The sequence below is a fragment of the Protobothrops mucrosquamatus genome, unplaced genomic scaffold, assembly GCF_001527695.2.
Source record: "Protobothrops mucrosquamatus isolate PMUCROS unplaced genomic scaffold, P.Mucros_1.0 scaffold3078, whole genome shotgun sequence".
In the NCBI taxonomy this organism is placed as follows: Eukaryota; Metazoa; Chordata; class Lepidosauria; order Squamata; family Viperidae; genus Protobothrops; species Protobothrops mucrosquamatus.
Genome location: NW_015389088.1, coordinates 106,930 through 131,317, shown reverse-complemented (window position 1 = coordinate 131,317; position 24,388 = coordinate 106,930). Strand labels below are relative to the sequence as shown.

The 24,388-nt window shown below is 48.2% G+C and overlaps 2 protein-coding genes across 2 annotated transcripts in view; one reads left to right on the top strand and one right to left on the bottom strand.

Annotated features, from left to right (window-relative positions):
• DENND1A (DENN domain containing 1A) overlaps nucleotides 1-13,116 on the top strand; it is a gene marked incomplete at its 5' end in the record, with an annotated part of 125,991 nt that extends 112,875 nt beyond the window's left edge. The window contains 4 exons of the mRNA XM_029286196.1: nucleotides 613-701; nucleotides 7,813-7,941; nucleotides 10,862-11,117; nucleotides 11,883-13,116. Coding sequence (XP_029142029.1) covers nucleotides 613-701; nucleotides 7,813-7,941; nucleotides 10,862-11,117; nucleotides 11,883-13,115 — 1,707 coding nt within the window. The remainder of the gene's footprint in view (nucleotides 1-612; nucleotides 702-7,812; nucleotides 7,942-10,861; nucleotides 11,118-11,882) is intronic.
• A 6,478-nt stretch (nucleotides 13,117-19,594) lies between these two features.
• The window catches only part of CRB2 (crumbs cell polarity complex component 2), a 98,753-nt gene continuing 93,959 nt past the window's right edge, over nucleotides 19,595-24,388 (bottom strand). Inside the window, exons 11-13 of the mRNA XM_029286197.1 lie at nucleotides 23,391-23,507; nucleotides 23,140-23,266; nucleotides 19,595-19,825 (exon numbers count right to left, since the gene is read on the bottom strand). Coding sequence (XP_029142030.1) covers nucleotides 19,595-19,825; nucleotides 23,140-23,266; nucleotides 23,391-23,507 — 475 coding nt within the window. The remainder of the gene's footprint in view (nucleotides 19,826-23,139; nucleotides 23,267-23,390; nucleotides 23,508-24,388) is intronic.

Sequence of the window (24,388 nt, the reverse complement as noted above, 5' to 3'; positions counted from 1 at the left end):
ATCCTATCCTATCCTATTCTATATTCTCTCTTCTCTTCTTTTCTCTTCTCTTCTCTTCTCTTCTCTTCTCTTCTTTCTCCTACTCTACTCTCCTATTCTATTCTACTCTATATTATATTCTCTTCTCTTCTTCTCTTCTCTTCTCTTTTCTTCTATTCTATCCTATCCTATCCTATCCTATCCTATCCTATCCTATCCTATTCCAATTCTATTCTATTCTATTCTATTCTATTCTATTCTATTCTATTCTTTCTCCTATCCTATCCTATCCTATCCTATCCTATCTTATCCTATCCTATATTATATTCTCTTCTCTTCTATCCTATCCTATCCTATTCTATATTCTCTCTTCTCTTCTCTTCTCTTCTCTTCTCTTCTATTCTATTCTATTCTATTCTATTCTATTCTTTCTCCTACTCTACTCTCCTATCCTATCCTATCTTATCCTATCCTATATTATATTCTCTTCTCTTCTATCCTATCCTATCCTATCCTATATTCTCTTCTCTTCTCTTCTCTTCTCTTCTCTTCTATTCTATTCTATTCTATTCTATTCTATTCTATTCTATTCATGTCAGAATCACTGGTGCATCTCCACTTGGTCTCCAACAGGTTCGGCCGCCCAGACCCCAAGTTGTCCGAAGACCCAAAGGCAACGTTGCTGTGGACGGTCGAAGGACATCTGTCTCCAGCCCAGAGCAGTGAGTATTGACTCTCAGATTCCTCCTTCGGAAAAACTTGGTGGAACACGATTGCCCTCTGGTGGAGGAAACCTGGAGACCCTTTGTCCCATACTTCTGAAGGACACCCCGTCCCGACTTCTCCTCTGAACGCCACGCTTGCAAAGTGTAGGGTTAAAACTGAGAAATCCCCACGCACAAATAACAAGAAGGGCTCACTCAATAGGTGGATAAAAATACCAAGTCCAGTCTGGCTGTGGGGGACCAACCAAGGAAAACGTCCTATTTTGCCCTAATAGGCCAGGATTTTGGTCCACCATGCAGCTTACGAGCCCAACTATACAATATTCCTGGTTTTTTTTTCTCAGTCGGGATTTATTTTGCCGTCAGTTGTCGGCTGTGTTCTTTCTCCTTTCTGGATTTTTGGGACGGGAAAGGTTAGAGGGAGCGGTTCTGATTGAACGATGAAAAAAAGAGCAAGGAAGTATGGAGAGCCGATCTTCCTTCCCACCCGCTCTTGCTAGGAAATAAAACTCCAGATAGGAGACTTATCGTCTGAGTCAGACTTCCCCCGCGCCGTGCATTTTACGATGATACCCGCAGATGCTGTGCCAACCAACTGCCAATTGCTACTCGCGGTCTCCTCCTTGGAGAGCGCGGAGAAACAGGTGGAGACGCTCTTGGTGGGAAGCCGTAACCACGTGTCCAAATAGAAGATTTGAACGTCTCGTTATAAACACGCCAGCAATTTCCTGCCGATGAGTCATCCCAGGCAGACATGGCCACAGAGAAAGATGATTCAGTGGTACTTATTTGGGGGAGATGGTGGAAAGTCTCCCATTTCCATCCGGGATAGGACAGTGGGGGAAAGATCTGACCTCTTTGGCTGATGTTGAGGTGGTGGCTTCATATTTGGTGCTTCCTGGACCACCCAAGTCTCTGCAGGACAAGCCCCCCCCCACACACCACCTTTTCGCCTCTCTGCAGACCTCCACAAGACTCCGTTATCCCACCCACAAAGGGATCTGCAGAAAGTTGCCTGCTGGTTCCTCCAGTGTGGAACAAACAAGCTTGGCCCAAGGGAACGAGGTGACAAAGCGTCTCCCCTGCGGGCTTCAGTTTTGGGTGAGGGAGAACTTGGGTAGTTGTGTGGGGGGGGGTTAAGCTGAGTCTGAAGGCTCCTGGCTGGGATTCCCAGGGGATGGAGGCAATCCCTGGGGGGGGGGGTGTTGCTGTGAAGGCGGTTTCATTTTTGCAGAAGAAAAACAATGCATAACAATGTCAGTTAAAGCGTCAAGGCGGCGAGGCTGCTCTCCAGGGTCTTAGTCTGCACAGATTCTCCAAAGTCAAAACAATATAGAAACACGGCCCCTCGGACCATCTGGGGTAGGGTCTAAATCAGGTGGCTCTTCCTTGCCTCCTGCTTCTTTCTTGAAAAACAGAAAGGGCCTGCCCCCCACACTTGATGTCAGAGCAGTTGCTCTGATAATATTCAGCCCCTTTTGGTCTTAGGGAGATCTCTTCTGCATCCTTGCAGTGGAATGCTGCAGCCAATTTTGGTCACCGTATTCCCCAAAAAAAGATGTTGAGAGTTTGGAGAAAATTCAGAGAAGAGCAACTAAGAGGATCCAAGGCCTGGAGACTAAAACATACGAAGAACGGCTGCGGGATTTGGGTTTGGCTAGTCTAGAGAAAAGAAGAAATAGGGGAGACATGATAGCCGCGTTCCAGTATTTGAGGGGCTGCCCCAAAGAAAAGGGGGTCAACTTATTCTCCAAAGCACCAGAAGGCAGGACGAGAAACAACGGTTGGAAACTGACCAAGGAGAGAAGCAACCTGGAATTAAGGAGAAACTTCCTAACAGTGAGGACAATTAACCAGTGGAACAGAAGTTGCCTTCAGAAATCGTGGGTGTTTTTAAGGAGAAACTAGACAGTCATTTATCTGAGATGGTATAGGTTCTCCTGCTTGAGCAGGGGGCTGGACTAGAAGGCCACCAAGGTCCCTTCTAGCTCTATTCTTTTCTAGAGTTTTTAGTGGCTGCTTCTCCAGAGTTTGAAAGACCTGGAGGGAAGGTCCAAGGCCTATTTCTAAACTCCCTCAAACATCCTTTCCATGCTCTCTAGTTCACAGAAAACCTCTGGGTGATCCAGAGGGAAACCTTTCTGGAGAAGGGACGGAGGGGGAGACACCCCCTACACTGTCCCACTGTTTGTGGATCTAGAGTCCTTCTCTTAGCGCAAGAAGCATCTCTGTTGATCTCCCCATCCTTCTTCAGAAACTGCTGGTTGGCCTTTCCCCCCCGTTTCTTGGCGAGGAAGAACATCATCTCAGCACGTCTCTTGATGTTCTCCTTGAACGTCTTCTACGTTCTAGGCTCAAGAGCCCGAGAGATGCCCGAGGGTTTTGCAGCACGTTCCCCTTTCCCTAGCCATAGCCATGTTTCCCCCCAGGTCAAGAGGTGGTAGGATTTAGGTCCTGCCAGCTTGGCTCACTTGCAGGAGACATCTCTTCTTCCCAGCGCCTGTTTTTTTTTTTCCTTGTCTTTCTCCAGGTGGGCTGGCTGGGCCAGGGGTATCACCTGGGTGGCCAGGTCTTAAGGGAGAGGGCAGGGCTTCCCAGCCCCCTTGTTCTAGGAAGGGGACCAGGTTATAATCCAAGAGTTGAGGGTCACCAAAACCTACTGCTTATATCCACCAAATACTCACGCAAAAAGCCCGTTTCGTAGAAGCGGCCTTTTCCTGACAAAACTCTTTGTCACTAAATGCCCACCCCAACTGTTCACCCACTATTCTTCATTATTTTTATCCTCCTTTTCTCTCTCTCTCTCTCTCTCTCTCTCTCTCTCTCTCTCTCTCTCTCTCTCTCTCTCTCTCTCTCTCTCTCTCTCTCTCTCTCTCTCTCNGAAGGCGGTTTCATTTTTGCAGAAGAAAAACAATGCATAACAATGTCAGTTAAAGCGTCAAGGCGGCGAGGCTGCTCTCCAGGGTCTTAGTCTGCACAGATTCTCCAAAGTCAAAACAATATAGAAACACGGCCCCTCGGACCATCTGGGGTAGGGTCTAAATCAGGTGGCTCTTCCTTGCCTCCTGCTTCTTTCTTGATGTCAGAGCAGTTGCTCTGATAATATTCAGCCCCTTTTGGTCTTAGGGAGATCTCTTCTGCATCCTTGCAGTGGAATGCTGCAGCCAATTTTGGTCACCGTATTCCCCAAAAAAAGATGTTGAGAGTTTGGAGAAAATTCAGAGAAGAGCAACTAAGAGGATCCAAGGCCTGGAGACTAAAACATACGAAGAACGGCTGCGGGATTTGGGTTTGGCTAGTCTAGAGAAAAGAAGAAATAGGGGAGACATGATAGCCGCGTTCCAGTATTTGAGGGGCTGCCACAAAGAAAAGGGGGTCAACTTATTCTCCAAAGCACCAGAAGGCAGGACGAGAAACAACAGTTGGAAACTGACCAAGGAGAGAAGCAGTCTGGAATTAAGGAGAAACTTCCTAACAGTGAGGACAATTAACCAGTGGAACAGAAGTTGCCTTCAGAAATCGTGGGTGTTTTTAAGGAGAAACTAGACAGTCATTTATCTGAGATGGTATAGGTTCTCCTGCTTGAGCAGGGGGCTGGACTAGAAGGCCACCAAGGTCCCTTCTAGCTCTATTCTTTTCTAAAGTTTTTAGTGGCTGCTTCTCCAGAGTTTGAAAGGCCTGGAGGGAAGGTCCAAGGCCTATTTCTAAACTCCCTCAAACATCCTTTCCATGCTCTGTAGTTCACAGAAAACCTCTGATGATCCAGAGGGAAACCTTTCTGGAGAAGGGACGGAGGGGGAGACACTCTTTATATTGTCCCACTGTTTGTGGATCTAGAGACCTTCTCTTAGTGCAAGAAGCATCTCTGTTGATCTCCCCATCCTTCTTCAGAAACTGCCAGTTGGCCTTTCCCCCCCGTTTCTTGGCGAGGAAGAACATCATCTCAGCACTTCTCTTGATGTTCTCCTTGAACGTCTTCTACGTTCTAGGCTCAAGAGCCTGAGGGATGCCCGAGGGTTTTGCAGCACGTTCCCATTTCCCTAGCCATAGCCATGTTTCCCCCCAGGTCAAGAGGTGGTAGGATTTAGGTCCTGCCAGCTTGGCTCACTTGCAGGAGACATCTCTTCTTCCCAGCGCCTGTTTTTTTTTTCCTTGTCTTTCTCCAGGTGGGCTGGCTGGGCCAGGGGTATCACCTGGGTGGCCAGGTCTTAAGGGGTATCACCTGGGTGGCAGGGCTTCCCAGCCCCCTTGTTCTAGGAAGGAGATCAGGTTTTAATCCAAGAGTTGAGGGTCACCAAAACCTACTGCTTATATCCACCAAATACTCACGCAAAAAGCCCGTTTCGTAGAAGCGGCCTTTTTCTGATAAAACTCTTTGTCACTAAATGCCCACCCCAACTGTTCACCCACTATTCTTCATTATTTTTATCCTCCTTCTCTCTCTCTCTCTCTCTCTCTCTCTCTCTCTCTCTCTCTCTCTCTCTCTCTCTCCTTTCCTCCCCTCCTCCCTCTCGTTTATCTGTCTTAAGTACATTTAGGTGTCAATTAAATTTGAAATATCTACATTTGTCAGCTCTTGGTTTTTGGCCAGCAGCAGGAGATGGCTGCGGATTTGTCCAGGCATCCTGACATATGTGGGGTGGGGGGAAGCCGCGGGGAGGGGGCTTGGAAGCCCCCGAAATGCAGATTGTCCTCATTAAAACCGAAGCGCTGATCCTCCGAACGGGGAGACGGAACACATCCTCGGCTTTATGGTGCCGTGTTTCTGACATGATATTTAAAAAGGAACAGCTACGGGCTGTCACGGCTGTCAGGCGCCGACACTAACCGGAGACAACGTTAAACTAAACATTAGAAGGAGATCAGCAAGCCATCTGCACGGGAGCTTGGTGGGGGGGGTAAGGGAAAGACGAGGGCCCGTGCAGCCACGCAGCCACGCAGAGCCTCGGGTTTGATGGACAGGCTGCCGTTCATCCCCGGGCCCAGCCACCTTTCCACGTGACAGCTCTTTGTGTGCGCAAAACGCGAGTCGGTGGCGGGTGGCAGCCGCTGGGAGAGAGAAGCCACCGAATCGGGTTAATGAGGCTGCCTCGAGCTAAGGGGTGGGTGGGTGGGAAAAAAAATTAGCCTTGGACATTTTGGGGCACGTCTCCCTCCATCTTTTAAGCACAACGGTGGGTTTTGCCCAAATCCGAACCCCGAGTCGGGGCATCGCCATTCCGAAGGAAGAATTCCCCCCCTTCCCATTGGATGGAGTTGTGTGTATCGGTGTTTAGCAAAAGGAGAAGTAGATCACATACAGGTGGTCCTCGGCTCACCCCAGTTCATTTAGCGACAGTTCAAAGTTACAACGGCACTGAAAAAAAGTCAATTTTTCACACTGATGACCGTCGCGGCATCCCCACGATCACGTGATCAAAATTCAGGCGCAACTGGTTTGTATTTACGACCTGGGGTCACGTGATCCCCTTTGGGGACCATCTGACGAGCAAAGTCAGTGGGGAGAAGCCAGTTTCATTTAACAACTCTGGCGAAGAAGAGTCGTAAAACGGGGCAAAACTCACCTGAGGCATGTCTCGCTTAACAACAGAAAGTTTCCCTTGTGGCCGTGCGACGAGAACTACCTGAGGTTGCCGCTTCGTTAGGTGTTGTTGTTGTTTTTAAATGGATTGGTTGGCGCTCCTGAGAATTTGCAAATGACAGCTTTGGAAAGATGTAGCCTGCAGTGCGATTCTGCCTTTATCTTTGGTCATAAAAGCCGCCTCTCACGAAACCCAGAAAGACACGACCAATTTTAAGAGAGATTCTTCAGTTCAGCGTAGAGAAAAGTAAAGTCTTACGCTTAGGCAAAAAAAACAAAACCCAGATATAGATGGGTTGAAACCAGGCTTAGCAGCAGTAACTGTGAGAGGGATCTTGGAGTCTTAGTGGACAACCAATTCAATATGAGCCAGCCGTGTGCGGCAGCAGACAAAAAAGCCAATGCAGTCCTAAGTTGCATTAAGAGAGGGATTGAATCAAGATCGCGTGAGGTACTAATACCCCTCTATAAAGCCTTAGTAAGGCCACACCTAGAGTATTGCATCCAGTTTTGGTCTCCACACTATAAAAACAGACGTTGAGACTCTAGAAAAAGTGCAGAGAAGAGCAACAAAGATGATGAGGGGACCGGAAGCTAAAACATATGAAGAACGGTTGCAGGAACTGGGCATGGCTAGTCTAGTGAAGAGAAGGACCAAGGGAGACATGATAGTAGGGTTCCAATATTTGAGGGGCTGTCACAGAGAGGAGGGGGTCAACCTATTTTCCAAAGCACCTGAAGGCCAGACAAGGAACAACGGGTGGAAACTGATCAAGGAGAGATTCAACCTAGAAATAAGGAGAAATTTTCTAACAGTGAGAACAATCAACCGATGGAACAGGAGTTGCCTTCAGAAGCTGTGGGAGCTTCATCACTGGAGGCTTCCAAGAAGAGACTGCACCGCCATCTGTCAGAAGTGGTGTAGGGCCTCCAGCTTGGGTGGGGAGGGTGGACTAAGTGACCTACAAGGTCCCTTCCAACTCTGTTATTCTATTATTCTGTTTTGTCTCCTGAGAATTGATGGGGTGAGACTGGACTGCCATCAGTCAGAAATGATGTAGGGCAGGGGTCCCCCCAATCCCCGGTCCGTGGACCAGTATCGGGCAACTGGGCTGCACAAACAAGCAAAGCCCCCCCTCCCCGCAGGATGCAGGCAGCACACAAAACCACGCACCCTCCAGGCTGCGGAAAAATCTCTCTCCACGTAACTGGTCCCTGGTGCCCAAAAGGTTGGGGACCTCTGGTGTAGGGTCTCCTGCTTGGATGGGGGGGTTGGACTGGATGACCTACAAGGTCCCTCCTGACTCTGTTATTCCAGTCTATATTCCATGGCAAAGCTCAAAGCACAGGGCCAACTAAAGGCTCTCCAGAGTTGGCCACCATCCTTCTTCCGAGGTTCCTCTTTGCCCAAGAGGCTGGATCTTTTTCTCCTCCAATGTTGACTGCTGTAGTTTGGCTTCCTTTGGCTTCCCTCTGCAGGTTCCATCCGGCGATATAATCTTTCTCTCCTCTCCCTGTCTCCTTCAGCCTGGTCAAGCCCACGCGCCACTATACGGTCTTCCTGTTGGAGGATTCTTCCGGCGATGAGCTTCCTCAGGACGATGGACCCGTTTCTGCCTTCTCTGACAGCTTTCTCTTCTCCGCGCCTTTCGAATGGTGTCTATCTTGACTGTCGCTACGGCTAGCCCTGCTTCCTTGCTGACCCATCAGCCCTTCCCTTGCTTAGACGCTTCTGTGGCGAGTGTCATGTCTGTGTGTGCGCATGTCCCCCTGCGTTAATAGACCCCTGGCCAACAAGCAAGCGCATTCTGGTTCCGGCGAAGGACTCTTGGAGATTCGCTCTTCTCCTCTGCTGGCTTGGATTGGCGCTGGGTTTTCCCATTCTTTGCACGGCTGTCTTGCCCGTCCCTGGCACCCTGGAGGGAAATAGACAACTGCAAGCAGAAAGCCACTGGGAGATGGGCCTGGGTGAGGCCTGGAGAGGCCTGGGAAGGATCAAGGGAGAAGGGAGAAGATTTGGGGGCCTGCCACAAAGAAGAGGGGGTCAAATTGTTCTCCAAAGCACCAGAGGGCAGGGCGAGAAACAATGGTTGGAAACTGATTAAAGAGAGAAGCAGCCTGGAATTAAGGAGAAACTTCCTGACAGTGAGGACAATCAACCAGTGGAACAGCTTGCCACCAGAAATCGTGGGCGCTCCATCACTGGAGATTTTTAAGAAGAGGCTAGACAATCACTTGTTTGAGATGGTCTAGGTTCTCCTGCTTGAGCAGGGGGCTGGATTGGAAGACCTCCAAGGTCCCTTCCAGTTCTGTTATTCTGTTCTGTTCTGTTCTATTCTATTCTATTCTATTCTATTCTATTCTATTCTATTCTATTCTATTCTATTCTATTCTAATTTTCTATTCTATTCTAATTTCTGTTCTATTCTATTCTATTCTATTCCATTCCATTCCATATTCTATTCTATTCTATTCTATTCTAATTTCTATTCTATTCCATTCCATTCCAATCCATATTCTATTCTATTCTATTCTATTCTATTCTATTCTATTCTATTCTATTCTATTCCATTCCATGTTCTGTTCTGTTCTGTTCTATTATATTCTATTCTATTCTATTCTATTCTAATTTTCTATTCTATTCCATTCCATGTTCTATTCTATTCTATTCTATTCTATTCTATTCTATTCTATTCTATTCTATTCTATTCTATTCTATTCTATTCCATCCTCTCTGCATGGAAGGGAGTCACCCCCTCTTTGAGTGGGTTAGTTGAAGGGTAGTCAGGTTGAAGTAGGGATTGGTGGTTAGAAGCATCTCTGGGAAAAATAACAGCAGGGAATTCGAAACTCTCCAGTGTCAATGCCCCTCTGGCTGTGGTGGGACAGCCTGCCTAGTGCACGTGGGAATCCAAACCATGGTGTGACTTAAGTCTTTATCTGCCCCAAAACTTGCCTCCTCTGACAGAGCATGGAGCGGTCCTCTCTGCTAATGAACTATCCCATGGGTTGAGGCACCAGAGATGGTCAGGGCCTCTGCCCAGCTCTTTTCTGCTGCTTTTCTGGTGTTTCCTTCCACCTCAAGTCTCGTTTAAAGAGCTGGATGAATGCCAGTCAAACACCACCCTGGAGATTGTGTGAGTTCGGGGGTGTTAATTGGATTTGCCTTGCACTGCCATCCCCTCACCTAGGAGTGAGAAGCGAATCCCAGGGTTTGAAGACTTGTCGGCTCCCTGCTCAGTCCTGTCTTCCTCCTAACAGACCGTGCCATTCCTTCATGGAGGAGGCATTGCTTTAAGCATTGTGGATTGCTTAAGGATTCAAGAATCCAAGGTTTGTCTGGGATGGTCTATGTAGAGTCATCTGGAGCCAAAGGAAGACCTTTTCTCATGGTCCTTCAGAGGCCCAGCATGACCTTTTGGCTCAGTAGGTTGTCATCTTGGATCCAGGAAGCCCACATGTCTCATTTTGGTCACACATCCTTACTTCATGCACCTCGGAGAGAGGAATCCTTTGGGCTTCCTAGATCTTCAAAGTCCTGGTGTCTCGTGCTGGCTAAGATTTCTCCCTCTCTTTGACTTGATTGCACTTCTTGTTTCATTGGCTTCGCTGTGAGAAATGCATGCTTGACGTCATCCATCTGCAGCTGGGCTGTGTCTTACGTTGGGTTGAAAGCGCTGAAAACCCCAGCAGAACACTGGTGTAGTTTCGTGGTGTAAGCAACAGAGTCCTTGCTGAACTGCCCAAAGGTCTTGTCATGAGACAACTGGACTTTCTTGTTTTTCTTTGAAGACGTTTTGCTTCTCATCGAAGAAGCTTCTTCAGCTCTGACTGGATGGTAGGGAATGGAAGGATTTATACTCCTTTTAGAGAGTCGTTGAGGCCACTTAGAGGCTTATCTGTGTCCTCAGGGTCACCTGAGTGGTGCAAATGGGTGTGGAGCCTTCTTGGAACTGCTGAAAGGACTGTGTGGTAGACTGGAGGTAGATGATGTCATGTCTCTCCCCCTCTGTTGAGAGAGGGCGGTTCAGTTTTGACCTAGATGACCTCTTTGACCCCTCTTTCAAACCAGCGGTCCTCTCTGTCCAAAATGCAAACAGACCCTGAGGATACAGATACACCTCCAAGTGGCCTCAACGACTCTCCAAAAGAAGGCAAAGGACCAGCTGTCTGCAAGGAGTATAAATCCTTCCATTTCCCCACCATCCAGTCAGAGCTGAAGAAGCTTCTTGGATGAGAAGCGAAACGTCTTCAGAGGAAAACAAGAAAGTCCAGTTGCCTCTGGAAAAAGCACCTTTGGGTCAACCATGGCCTGGAGGACTGAGAGTCTCCATAGATATATATGCCTCACTCTTAATTTTTGTGGCCTTGGCCAAATGGAGCACATTTTGGCAACATCTCAGTGGGCTTCTCGCTGTCCTTAAGAGCCTCAACTCCTAGCTGGGAGATAATGTGGAATTGTCATTCATCGCACACCCATCAGGTCCTTCTGGCTTTCTCTGACCCGTGAAGGATGTTGGTCGATTTCTCCAGAGGGATCCCATCTCTGAACTACCAACTCTTTTCCTTCTCACAGGCCTCAGCCCTATCGCGCTCTGAAGGAATCCGACAGTGGCGATGGAGAAGAAGGCATCAGTCCCGAGAGACTCCAGGACGACAGCCAGATGGACCCGACCACTCCAGAAAGCCCTACAGATATTAGTCTACTGGAAGACATCTTCACAGGACTGGAGGTGGAGTCACAGCCACAGCCACTCAGCCAAGCCAGGAGCTTAGAAGATCTGAGGATTCCCAAACAGGAAGAGGACCAGCAGGGCTCCTTCGACTATCAGGTATGGGACTTGGGTGGGAATGGCTGAGAACACCTGAGCTGTTGGAACAGGTAGTCCTTCACTTCCAACCATAATTGGAACGAATGAAGGAAAATATGTGTACCTCAGGGTTGACACGAGGGGTCCTTGGTGCTCTCTGAGCTTGCTTGTTTTCTTGCAGACGTTTCGTTACTCAACTAGGGAACATCATCAGTGCTAGAAGGGAGGGCAGTTTGGGAAGTGGAGGAGGAGGAATGTGGGGTCCTTGGTGGTCATTGAGCTTGCTTGTTTTCTTGCAGATGTTTCATTACCCAACTAGGGAACATCATCAGTGCTAGAAGGGACTAGGGTTTCCAAAGAGGGGGGGAGGAGGAGGAGGAGGAGGAGGAGAACTGTGGAGTCCTTGGTGCTCTCTGAGCTTGCTTGTTTTCTTGCAGACGTTTCATTACCCAACTAGGAACATCATCAGTGTTGGGATAATGTGGATGACCTGGATGACTGAGAATCTCCATAGACCAGGGGTTGGCAACCTTGGCTCTTTTATGACTCGTGGACTTCAACTCCCAGAATTCCTGAGCCAGCGTGGGGGAACTATGGTCCCCTCATGACTCGTGGACTTCAACTCCCAGAATTCCTGAGCCAGTGTGGCTCAGCTTGGAAATCTCTCCCTTTCCCCTCAAGAATTCTGGGAGTTGAAGTCCACAAGTCATAAAAGAGCCAAGGTTGCCAACCCCTGCCATAGACGTTTGGAGACAGATAACCCATGATTTTTCTGTTTTCTGACAGCGGATGGACCTGGGTTTTGCGGAAAAGAGCTGGACCACCCCAGGGATGAAGCTTTTTCACCCTTATAAGCAGTTCTGGGGCCAGGACGACATGGCCCTCTCCACAAAGTTCTCCCCCAAATCTCCAGAGAGGCCACTGAGAAACGTGCCTCCTGTCCCAAGGAGACCTCAGAGCAGAGACGCCATCCTGGATGTTCCCGAGAAGGAAGTTGGAAGTTCTCCTGCCGCCCAAGGGAATATCACCATCCCACGCCCGCAGGGGAGGAAGACGCCAGAGCTGGGCATTGTCCCACCGCCCCCTCCACCCCGGCTTTCCAAGCAGCAGGTGCCCCCAGAAGCTGCCCCTGGCCTGGCAGGGCCTGGCCAACTGGCCTCGGAGCTCCTGCAGGAGACCTTTGCGGCCAGAAACGTCTCTCTGGACCGGCAACTGGCCGGTTTTGCTCCTCACCAAGTCCAGCTTTCGTCTGGTGCCGTCAATGAAGGAGAAATGCTCCAGCCGGTCAAGGTCAATGCAGAGGGCATGAGTGGAGACAGCGACTCGCTCCTTGCTCTTCTGGACCCACTGAAGTCAGGAGAAGTTCCATCAAGCTCCAGAAGCCAGCTGGGGTCCTCGTCTCCAAGCCCGGCCGGCAGCTTCCCATCCACAGGAGAAGACCTCATGCCCTCTACGTCAGCCCCCTTTCGCCAACTGCTGGGATACCCTCCCTCGGCGACACCCTTTGGCCAGCCCTCGCTCAACCCCTTCGTCCAGGCGGTGCCGACACCTCTGCCGCTCACCGTGGTCAGGCCCCCCGGCGGCCCATTTGCTCCCTCGCTGGGCCACGCTTACAGTTCCAGCTACATCACCTCTAACTCCAGCTTCTTCCAGCTCCAGAGGCCTCCCCCCAACCCTCTGACCCTCTCCATGCCCAACCTCTTTGCCAAGTCTCCCTCAGCCCTGCCGCCAGCTGCTCAGCCTCTTTCCCAGAGTGGCGTCTCTCGTCCGTGTGGCCCTTCTAAGATCCGGACATTGCCTCTTCCTCATTCTGCGGTCAAGATAAAGCTGGCGGCGAGGCCCAGCAACCTCCCGCTGGTTCCCCCCAAGACCAAGGTTGGGGAACCGGCCTTGTGCCCGTCGAAGACTCAGCCGGCTAAAGACCCCTTTGAGGACTTGTTAAATAAAACCAAACAGGAAGTGTCCGTTGTGCCCGGTAAAGTTGAGCAGCTAAGAAGGCAATGGGAAACGTTTGAGTGAGCCCCGGAGCTCATGGCGTCTTGGACTACTGGGTGTTGGGTTACTATAACAATGAGTATTTCCCCAAGCAAAGAAGGGTCAACTGGCTGGCACAGCTCCCCCCCACCCCCGTTAGGAGGGGGGCCTGGCTAAGCCCTGAATAGGAGAAGGAGCCCCCCCCCTTCACCTTTTCACCCATCGCCATCATTGGAAAGGTGATCTGGGCTCCTTGACGTTCCTTTGACTTTCCCTCAAGATAATTGATAAGGTCAATCCCGGTCTCTTCTTGGCCAACCTTGCGTTCCCATTCATCGTGAGCCTGTCACATTCCCAGTGTGAGCAATTGCTTCCCTACCAGATCCCATTTTCAGCCTGGATTCCCAACCCCAAGCCACTGTTGATCAGGATCTGAACCTTGTCGGTTCATTTTTCTCGGACCTTCTCTGACATACCGTGAGCTGCATGGGTTCGAGGCCCCGTGCTGTCCTTGGATTCCCTTCCTGGCCCCTCCAATCTCTGCGCACAACCGTCCCCTTTGCTGAGCAACCCCTTTTTCACACCCCAGGCTTAGCGCTCGTGTGGTGGCATCGCACCACTTTTCAGGGAAGCAACGACACACGTCTTCACGGCTATCAACAACATTAGCACTACCAGCAGTCGTTACTTTTTTAGAGCAAGGCACGTGATCATGGTGTCCCCAAACCTTTCTATAACTGTGCAGCTGTTACACGAACACGTATAATGTGTAGTTATAAAAGTGTTACTCGGCGGTCTCCTTCCTCCGCCTGATGGGAGGATGGTATGGGTGTCCATCTCTGCGGTGTCCTAGTCTAGAATGAAAGGTCTTGACGGACAGCAGCGTCAATCTGCTGCATGATGGAACAGAGGTGGTGGTGATAGGACGGTGGTGATAGTCAAAATGACTTTCACCCCTGATTGTGGACTAATTGCCTTTGGGCTTCATAAGCCAAAAGCCAGAAGACTTCTGCCTGCTCGCTCTTCTTTCTCAACTCCTGCTGAAGATCAAGTTTCCCCTCCAGGCTGTTTTGGAAGATAAAAGGTCCACCATGTCTCAGAATTCAGATCTGCTCAAGGACCTCTTGGTACACCTGCCTGTGTTTCTTTTCCTCAGTTAAATTTGGGGGGGGGAGTTTTAAAAAAATTCCTGGGCAGTTTGTTGTTATCTTAATCACTGTTGTGTGGAAATTAGGCTAGCCAATTGTCTGTATCCACGAGAACTCACTGTGTACAAACCGTGAAAAGTCCCCCTTCAAGCGCCATCTCTTTTTCTTTCCAATGGATTTCATTTCCGTCTCTAGAACCCTCTTGAGGTTCTCCTACCAGCTGGAGAGTTATTTTGGCTTCCATCTCCACAACTACGAAGCCTGTAGATTCCAAGGACGTGGTTGATTCCTCCAAACATGGATTGTCAGGAGACATCTGTAGACCATCTGCTGGCATCATTACGCCTCTGTCCGAAACCGTTGCGTTTTACAAGGCCCTTTCTGTGTTTTGTAGGATCACTTTTGCTGGGGGAGGGAAGGGGTGTGTTTTTGATATTACCTACTTCTGGATAGTAAAATATTTAAAGTCCATCCAACAGGCGAGTGTTGCTTTGCTTCTTAAAAGTTTGGTATATGGAGTGAGAATGGAGTACCGATCTTCAGGCTGTGTCTGTGATTCACCATCTGGGCTGGGCTGGTGTTAGATCAGTCTAACTCAGGGGTCTTCAAACTTGGCTTTTTTATGACTTGTGGACTTCAACTCCCAGAATTCCTCAGCCAGGCACTTCTGGGAGCTGAAGTCCACAAGTCATAAAAGGGCCAAGTTTGAAGATCCCTGGTCCAGGGGTAGGCAACCTTGGCTCTTTTATGACTCGTGGACTTTAACTCCCAGAATTCCTGAGCCAGCATGGCTGGCTCAGAAATTCTGGGAGTTGAAGTCCACGAGTCATAAAAAAGCCAAAGTTGCCTACCTCTGCCCTGGTTTAACTTGTCCCAAATGTGCTTTTTCTGGACTTTCTTGATTTTCTTTGAAGATGTTTTGCTTCTCTATGCAAATGACTAGCTTCTGCAAGGAGTATAAATCCTTCCGTTCCCCACCCTCCAGTCAGAGCTGAAGAAGCTTCTGGGATGGGAAGCGAAACGTGCTCAAAGAAAAGTCCAGATGCCTCCTTGAAAAAGCACCTTTGGGACAGCCATGACCTGGAGGACGGAGAATCTCCATAGACATCAGTCTAACTTCATGTTCTGTCCACAAAAGTGCAATTAGAACAAAGTGTGAACACTCTGCTGCTTTAGAATATGGCAGAGATTTACACATGGGGAGGGGGCTGTTTGCGGGAACAACCCATAATCTCATTGGTACAATTAGAACTTGTAAAACCATGGATACAGCAGCTCAGGTGACAGAAAACCAGATGGAACCGAGAGAAGACATTGAAGATTACCTTGACATCTGGAGCATCTTCTGTCTGGTAAGTCCTTCGTGACCACCACCAACCCCGTCCTTTTGGATAAATAAACTATTCCGATAAGCCTGTTTCTCTTTTTTCACGCAGTTTGGCCTACCTTCCATTTTGGACAGCTCTTATCAGGTCAACTTGAAGATAAAGAGCCCAGATCATTTTTCTGTGTATGTTTTTTTTTAATTACAACCGGGATTACCAGGAGTTGGGTTTCCTACATGTACGTAAACAGATGCTCCATCCGCGGCAAACCTTTTGTGAAAAAATAAACCCCAAATTTAAATATCAAAAGTAAGTTCACGTTAGTAAACAGAACAAATAAATAAATAAATAAAATGCCCCAAGGATTTCATGCTCTGGTGGATCCCATGGGGCTTGCAGCAAGTAGAGGGAAGAATGGCTATTTCTTTGAAACGGAGGGCCAACGTTTTGTGTGTGGTGTGACGGGAAATTAAATTGAAGCCCTTCGGCGTGACGACTAGCCTTCAGAATACGTCTAACCCAAGGAATCGGTGCATTGCAAGGTCCAGGTGAGTGAGTCAAGTGATGGTAAAGCTAAGATTAAAATTGATTTTCCAAAAAGCAGGACAAGAAGCAATGGATGGAAACTAATCAGGGAGAGAAGCAACCTGGAATTAAGGAGAAACTTCCTGACAGTGAGGACAATTAACCAGTGGAACAGAAGTTGCCTCCAGATGTTGTGGGTGCTCCAACACTGGAGGTTTTTAAGAAGAGATTGGACAACCATTTGTCTGAAATGGTCTAGGGTCTCCTGCTTGAGCAGGGGGTTGGACTAGAAGACCTCCAAGGCCCCTTCCAGTTCTATTCTGACTGACTCAGACCCACATTTAAATTTGCAATAAGTCTTGATGCCTTGAAATTTGTAGCCATTCTAGTCCTAGATAAACCTCTTTTAGGAGGGTTGGGTCATTACCAAGAGAGGCTGCAGGATCTCCAGTCAAAGATGATCTGCTGAATTTGGTTCCTTGCCGTCAATTTTCCATCAACGATCCCCCCCGGGGGCTTCAAAGAAAGTTGGTCAAGCTGTTGTTGCTGATGCCTTGGCTGGTTGGCAAATGGGAAGGATTTTTCCACCCCCTCAAAGTTAGGGGACCTAGTTAGGCATCTCCTTTGTCTGCGTTTACCCAGATTGTGAGATACCTTTTGAATGGACACCTCTGAGATCTTCAAGGGGAAATGCTGGAGTAATGAACTAGGAAGCTTTGCAAGATACAAGGTCAACAAAGTTGGCCCTACTTTTCTTCATTCTGTCTTGACCTTTCCTATCTTTGGGAGAAGAAAAATGAGTTTCTCCTCTCCTGGGCTCACTATACAGAGGGAATTGTTTTGTGACTGGTGGGTAGAAACCAATCTGATGGCACATTTTTTTCAGCCAGTACTTCCTTTGGTTCTTGATGAATTGTAATTACTACAGGTAACACTCCTACATCCAGTTTTGGTCACCACGGTGTAAAAAAGATGCTGAGACTCTAGAAAGAGTACAGAGAAGAGCAACAAAGATGATTAGGGGACTGAAGGCTAAAACATATAAGGAACGGTTGCTGGAATTGGGTATGTCTAGTTTAACGAAGAGAAGGACGAGGGGGGACATGATAGCAGCATTCCAATATCTCAGGGGCTGCCCCAAAGAAGAGGAAGTCAAGCTATTTTCCAAGGCGCCTGAAGGCAGGACAAGAAGCAACGGATGGAAACTAACCAAAGAGAGAAGCAACCTAGAACTAAGGAGAAACTTCCTGACAGTGAGAACAATGAACCAGTGGAACAACCTGCCTCCAGAAGCGGTGAATGCTCCAACACTGGAAGTTTTTAAGAAGAGACTGGACAGCCATTTGTCTGAAATGGTATAGGGTTTCCTGCCTGAGCAGGGGGTTGGACTAGATGACCTCCAAGGTCCTTTCCAACTTTATTATTATTATTATCTATGTCTGAGATAGGGGTTGAAATACCACATTGGCCTCTTGAGGAAACAATTTCCTTTTGATTTGTACACCTGAAATATTCTCAACAGTGGCCCTACAACACGATATCAGGAGAAACCCAACAGCTTTCTCCTTTTGCAGCCAGCTGTAGGAACCCACCCCTCCCCTGACTAAGCGAGGTTTAAATTTTAGGGAGTATGTAGTGTGTCTGAAAATATTTCTCCCTGTTCTTCATAGTCATGACACTAACATGCCCACAGTTGTTAAGCCATAGTTGGCCACACATTCAAACGTCTGGTTCGCTGTATAGCATGAGGTGTACTTTCTCCAATCAGGGCTCTGTGGTTGCTTCATGGAGGACAGGAGAAGAAGAAAGCATAGATGCCACCACATCTTTCCATAGCTCCTTGGATGTCCTGTGGATGCACCAAGGAGGAAGGAGGGAACAGCTAAAGGGCTTATATGTCAACCTGCACTAAGGAGGAGTCTTTGATAGCAAGAATTAAACTTCTATCCGCTATGTTTCAGCGTAGAAACCTGAACGTTCCCTGGGAGAAGATGGCTCTTGTGTTTTTGGAGTGCAATCGTTCCTACGTGCGTCGAAAATTATAACTGAAGGGTGGGGTGAAGTGAAGCTGAGGGGTCTTCAGTTAATGCTGTTTCAAGTGGTTTGTTTACAAGGCACTTTAGGATGCTGCATTGTACCTGAGGAGGTCACTGAAATTGTAGGTACTTGATTCTCTTCCAACAGGGGTAATGACAAGGTAATATTTGTTCTGTGGGAGAGGATTTTGGACTTTTTGTGGTGTGTTATCGAGGTTAAGCCGTTTTTGTTGCTCACCTCTTCTGTCTCGCAGCTGCTGGGTGACTAATGAACAGCGTGCAGTTTGCGTTGAGTTCCCCGCCACGAGCTGCTCAGCCTTTCACAGTCCAAAACAACACACTTCACCCAGTCCTGGAGCTTTTTCCTTCGTATCCTCTCAGCTAGTTTACATTCAACCATGGTGGATTGTTATGCAACACCAAAGCCCTACAGTTCTGAGCTTCTGGCCAACCGGTATGGCTGCAGGCACGGCCCAGAGGACATTGGTCCCTACAGTAGCTGGGGCACAGAGTTTGGACATAACTCCTATCAACTGGCCTTCAGCTCATCAGAGGCAGCGTTGACGTTCAGCATCTCAGCACACACCCTGTGTCTCCTGGTGGGTTCATTTGTTGGCTTCTCAAGTAGTCCATTCCTTTATGGCCACACCTGAGATGTCTGATGTGGTGAGAAGCAGCTGAGTAGCTCCAACTGCTCCAAGAATCATGGACCTACTGACATGGCCTCAATGCTGGCCACCAGGATAGGTCAAGATGTTCTTGACCATTTGGAACAGCACTGGAGACGTTCCTTGTAAGCCTTGTCCATAAGTTGGTCATTTATAAGGGAGCACTGTTAACAAGGTCCCCCCAGAGCAGTCCTATAGGCAATGCACCCCTCTAATAATAGGCTTCAGATGTCAAAGGAAGTGCATTGTGTCTTTGTCGGGCTCCTTGTTCTAGCCAACCCTGACAATTTAGGAAGTCCTACCCCTACCTCTAGGAATGAGGCCTCTGAATCCTTCCTCCCAGGCCAAAAGCAGAACCATCACAACCCTCTTAAACAAGCAGGACCTGTGAGAACGTCCTACAACCCAACATAACCACTTGGTAACCCACCCTGGAGGCCATCACAAAGACAGCCACCTTTAAACCACACCGAGGAGCGAGGCAGGGCTTCCGTGCTGATTCTCTTGTAGGTTGGTTGATGCTCAGAAGTCTGTGGATGATCGTCCTTCTCACACAGCAACTTGCCACGGCAGCCTGTTGGGTTGGAACAGCACCTCCGAGGCGTGGGAGTGGGCAGGTGTGGTAGGATTGAGAGGCCAGCTGCTGCCACTGGCAGAGAGGAACCCACAAGGCAGACGTAATGGTCCTCACAGGTCCCAGATGCACAGGTGGGCAGCCACTCAATGGGCGTGCAACTCCACTGCCTTCCTGGTCTTTTGGAAGGAGACGAGGAGATCTCTGCTCACACTCCAAGTGCCAACTTGATGAAGTCCCCTCGTTGCTTATATTAAACGTTCTTCTGGTGGGACTTTGAGTACACTGTCCATCTCCAGGCGAGCTCCGGCCACTTCCTGTTGGCTCGGGCTGTAGGTTCCCTCGGACTGGCGCCTCTTCCGGGCAGTGAGGACCATCAGGACAAGGATGATGATGAGAAGAAACAAGCAGCTGCAGACGACCGGCACCGCCACTTCAACCAAGGGGAATGGGAAGGTAGGGCCTGGGAGACCCCCTCTCTGCCAGAGAAATCAACAAGGAGAAGATGAGTCTGGATAAACGTCCCCCAGCGGTCCTTGAAGGGGAGAACGAGGGGGAAGTCACGGGTGGCCCCCACCCCAGATGAACCACGAGCAAATCACAGGAGCCTTCAACACCTGCCTCCAGAAGCGGTGAAGGCTCCAACACTGGAAGTTTTTAAGAAGAGACTGGACAGCCATTTGTCCGAAATGGTATAGGGTTTCCTGCCTGAGCAGGGGGTTGGACTAGATGACCTCCAAGGTCCCTTCCAACTTTATTATTATTAAGTCTTCCTCGTAAAGAGTTAATTAAGAGTCATCTTGTTGCAAGATGGGCAGCAAATAAATTCAATAAACAAATACAGTTAAGTCTTCAACTCACAACCACAATTGCGCTCAAAATTAGCCGCTGTTAAGTGAATTTTGCCCCATTTTGCAACCTTGCCACAGTTGTTCTTAAGTGAATCACTGCAGCCATTAAGGTAGTAACGTGGTTATTCAGGGAATGCTCGTCAGAAGATCACAAAAGGGGATCCCATGACCCGGGGACATGGTCACCATCTTAAATATGAATCAGCTGCTAAGCATCTGAAGTCTGATCACGTGACCCCAGGGATGCTGCTGCAAGGCTAAAACATATAAGGAACAGTTGCAGGAATTGGGTCTGTCTAGTCTAATGAAGAGAAGGACGAGGGGGGACATGATAGCAGTCTTCCAATATCTCAGGGGCTGCCCCAAAGAAGAGGGAGTCAAGCTATTCTCCAAAGCACCTTCTGAAGGCAAGACAAGAAGCAACGGATGGAAACTCATCAAGGAGAGAAGCAACCTAGAACTAAGGAGAAACTTCCTGACAGTTAGAACAATTAACCAGTGGAACCACCTGCCTCCAGAAGCGGTGAATGCTCCAACACTGGAAGTTTTTAAGAAGAGACTGGACAGCCATTTGTCCGAAATGGTATAGGGTTTCCTGCCTGAGCAGGGGGTTGGGCTAGATGACCTACAAGGTCTCTTCCAACTTTATTATTATTATTATTATTATTATTATTATTATTATTATTATTATTATTATTATTATTATTATTATTATTATTATTATTATTATTATTATTATTATTATTATTATTATTAGCCGTAAGTCACTTTTTTCAGTGCCGTTGTAACTTTAAACAGTCAGCAAATTAACTGTTGTAAGCTGAGGACTATCTGTGAACCCAGATCAAATCCAACGTACCATCCTGGCCCTAAAGAGGCATCCAGACATATAAAGAGAATTCATCTACCACCAAAAGCCACAGAGATAACACAAGAGTTGTTTGCAGACTTTAGAAGCTGGGAGGCTGAACTAAGGAAAGGAGAACGGAGGAACTGGGCAACTTGGAGAGACAATTTTGCCATTTCACACAACTATGAGCCACTGGAGCCATTGAGGGACTCCCACAGGTCTGTGCAAGTTCCCTCATGGGCTACCTAAAGCAGGGGTCCCCAACCCTCAGTCCATGGACCAGTACCGCTCTGTGGCATGCCAGCAACCGGGCCGCACAAACAAGCAAATCTCCATCCGTGAGATGTAGCCAGCACACAAAACCAAGCACTCTCCGGTCTGCGGAAAAACCACGGAACCGGTCCCTGGTGCCCCCAAAATTGGGGACCTCTGACCTAAAGCATCTTCTCAACATACACCTGCAGAAATTCTCTCCTAATGGCCGAGCTTCCTCGCCAAGCCAGGTAAGCTGGTGTAAGCCGTGCTAAAAATAACAGGGCGGAGACACCTGACAGCCCAGCATTCAAATAGAAACCAGGACAGGGAGAAGTATAAGTAGATAAGAAGTGGATTTTGAGCTGCGCATCAAAAAAATGCACGGATCTGGGACGCTCTATACCTGAACAGGATCACTGCATTAAGGAGCCCTTTTGCGCAAGGACCCGATCCACCAGCTTGGAAAATTGTCTTATTGTCCCAAAGGTGTTTTTTCAGGAGGCAACTGGACTTTCTTGTTTTTCTTTGAAGATGTTTCGCTTCTCATCCAAGAAGCTTCTTCAGCTCTGACTGGATGGTGAGGAATGGAAAGATTTATACTCCTTGCAGACAGCTGGTCATTTGCATTTTTAAGAGAGACATTGAGGCCACTTAGAGATTTATCTGTGTTCTCAAAGTCACCTGAGTGGTGCAAATGGGTGTGGAGCCTTCTTGGAACTGCTGAAAGGACAGTGTTGTAGACTGAAGATAGATGATGTTGTATCCCTCCCCCTCTGTTGAGAGAGGGCTGTTCAATTTTGACCTAGATGGCCTCTTTGACCCCTCTTTCAAACCAGCGATCCTCTCTGTCCAGAATGTGGACTGACCCTGAGGACAGAGATAAACCTCCAAGTGGCCTCAGGGACTCTCTAAAAGAAGGCAAATGACCAGCTGTCTGCAAGGAGTATAAATCCTTCCATCCTCCACCATCCAGTCAGAGCTGAAGAAGCTTCTGGGATGAGAAGCGAAATGTCTTCAAAGAGAAACAAGAAAATCCAGTTGCTTCCTGAAAAAAGTACCTTTGGGACAACCATGACCTGGATGACGGAGAATCTCCATAGACATTGCCTCATTGTGTTTTTTTGTGTCTCCTCCCCAGCTCCTTCCAGGTCTTCTGACAGTCCTCGGGCCCTAATCTTTCGCACTCACTTTTCCCCGTGTCCCCTAAAACATTTTGAAGACCACAAAGCTTCCAGCATGAAACTAGAAGTAGTCCTCGACTTATAATGACCGTTCAAAGTTACAACAGCACTGGAAAAAGTGACTTATGACTGTTTTCCACACTTACGACCTTTGTAGCATCCCCATGATCACATGATCAAAATTCAAATGCTCAGTCCCTGACTCATACTTGTGACCATTGCCTGGGGTCACAGGATCCTTTTCTGTGACCTTCTGCCAAGGAAAGAATGGAGAAGTTGGATTCATTTAACGACCATGTTACTAACTTATCAACTGCGGTGATTCACTTAACAACTGTGGCAAGAAAGGTCGTAAAATGGGGCAAAACTCACTTAACACATGTCTCATTTAACAACAGAAATTTTGGGCTCAGGTTGTGGTCATAAGTCAAGGACTACCTGTACCAGACTTGATGGTAGGTCAAGGACTTGTCTACGTAACAAACGTTGGATGAAAAGTATCCATCCAAGTATTGAGGGTGAGGAGGAATGCTTCACAACCTTCCTGGTTTAATCTTGGTTTAATCTTGGGAAAGATTGTAACTCCTTTCCTGAGTCAAGTGTCGCGGGGAAACCCAACCCATTTTTCTGGTACCAAAAGAGAGACGCTTCCTTACGCTAACATCACAATATTCTCCAGCGTAGTTGGCACCGCATATACACCAGAACCGATTCGTGGAGCGCTGACACGTCCCCCCGTTTTTGCAAGGGTTGGGGTCACAGTCACTGATGTTGATCTGGCACCTGGAAAGAAAACGAGGTAGGAATCAGCCACGCGGTCTTAAAAGAAATGAGGAACAGGGTGAGGGTCAAAGAGGTAAAGCGGGTTTTAAAGAGTGAAGATGGAGAGCCAAAACCGTCATCGTACTTCTCCCCCGTGTAGCCGGTCTTGCAGCTGCAGTTGGCTCCCCAGGGGCCACTCATACATTTTCCACCGTTCAAGCAGGTGAAGTTCTTGCCACATTGTTCACGGGGGAAGGGCCACCTGGAATTAAAAGAAGAAGAAGAAGAATCTTGATTTAGAAACCAAACATTTACAGGCGTTCTTCAAGAAGTTGACTTATCAAGTTGCATCTGTAGACTTAGAGTCTAATAGGGGAGAGAAGAGGAAATGGAGCTTTTGAAGGACTTCAGGAAATGGCTTCTTCTAGAAAACTCTTTGGTTTTACCCTGGCTGGTGGTCATATCCTGGTCAGGTCTTCTAATGCCAGCAGTTACTAATAGACAGGAGCTAATAGACAGGAGCTAAAAGCTAAAAGAGAAGATCTTCCAGGGGAACTCCAGAAGACAGCTAGAAGCTACTGAATTGGGTTCAGCCCTTCAGCCCATATGACCTGTTTGTGGACAAAGATTCTTCCCATCACCAGCTTCCACCAGTCCTACGTCGTCTCTGAATGTGCAAAGAGAGATTGCTATTCCAAGAAGTCTCCTGCACACCAAACCCAGGTTTTGAGGTGGTAGTAAGCACTCTGTGTGTACATCAAGCTTCTGTGTGGCTCACTGTCCTCGCCTCTGCTGTCCCACTATTTATGTCAGGGGTCTTCAAACCTGGCCCTTTTATGACTTGTGGACTTCAACTCCCAGAATTCCTCAGCCAGACACGCTGACTGAGGAATTCTGGGAGTTGGAGTCCACAAGTCATAAAAGGGCCAGGTTTGAAGACCCCTGATTTATGTAGTCAGCAAGGTGATTGTCCTCCTGCACTGTTCGGAGGTTAAGACTGAGATGAAGTAGCTTCCTTATGGTCTGGTTGGAAAAAGGTCTATGGAGATTCTCAATCATCCCGGTCAAAGGTGTTTTTTCCAAAAGGCAGCTGGACCTTTTCCTTGAAATTTTGCTTCTCATCCAAGAAGGTTCTTCAGTTCT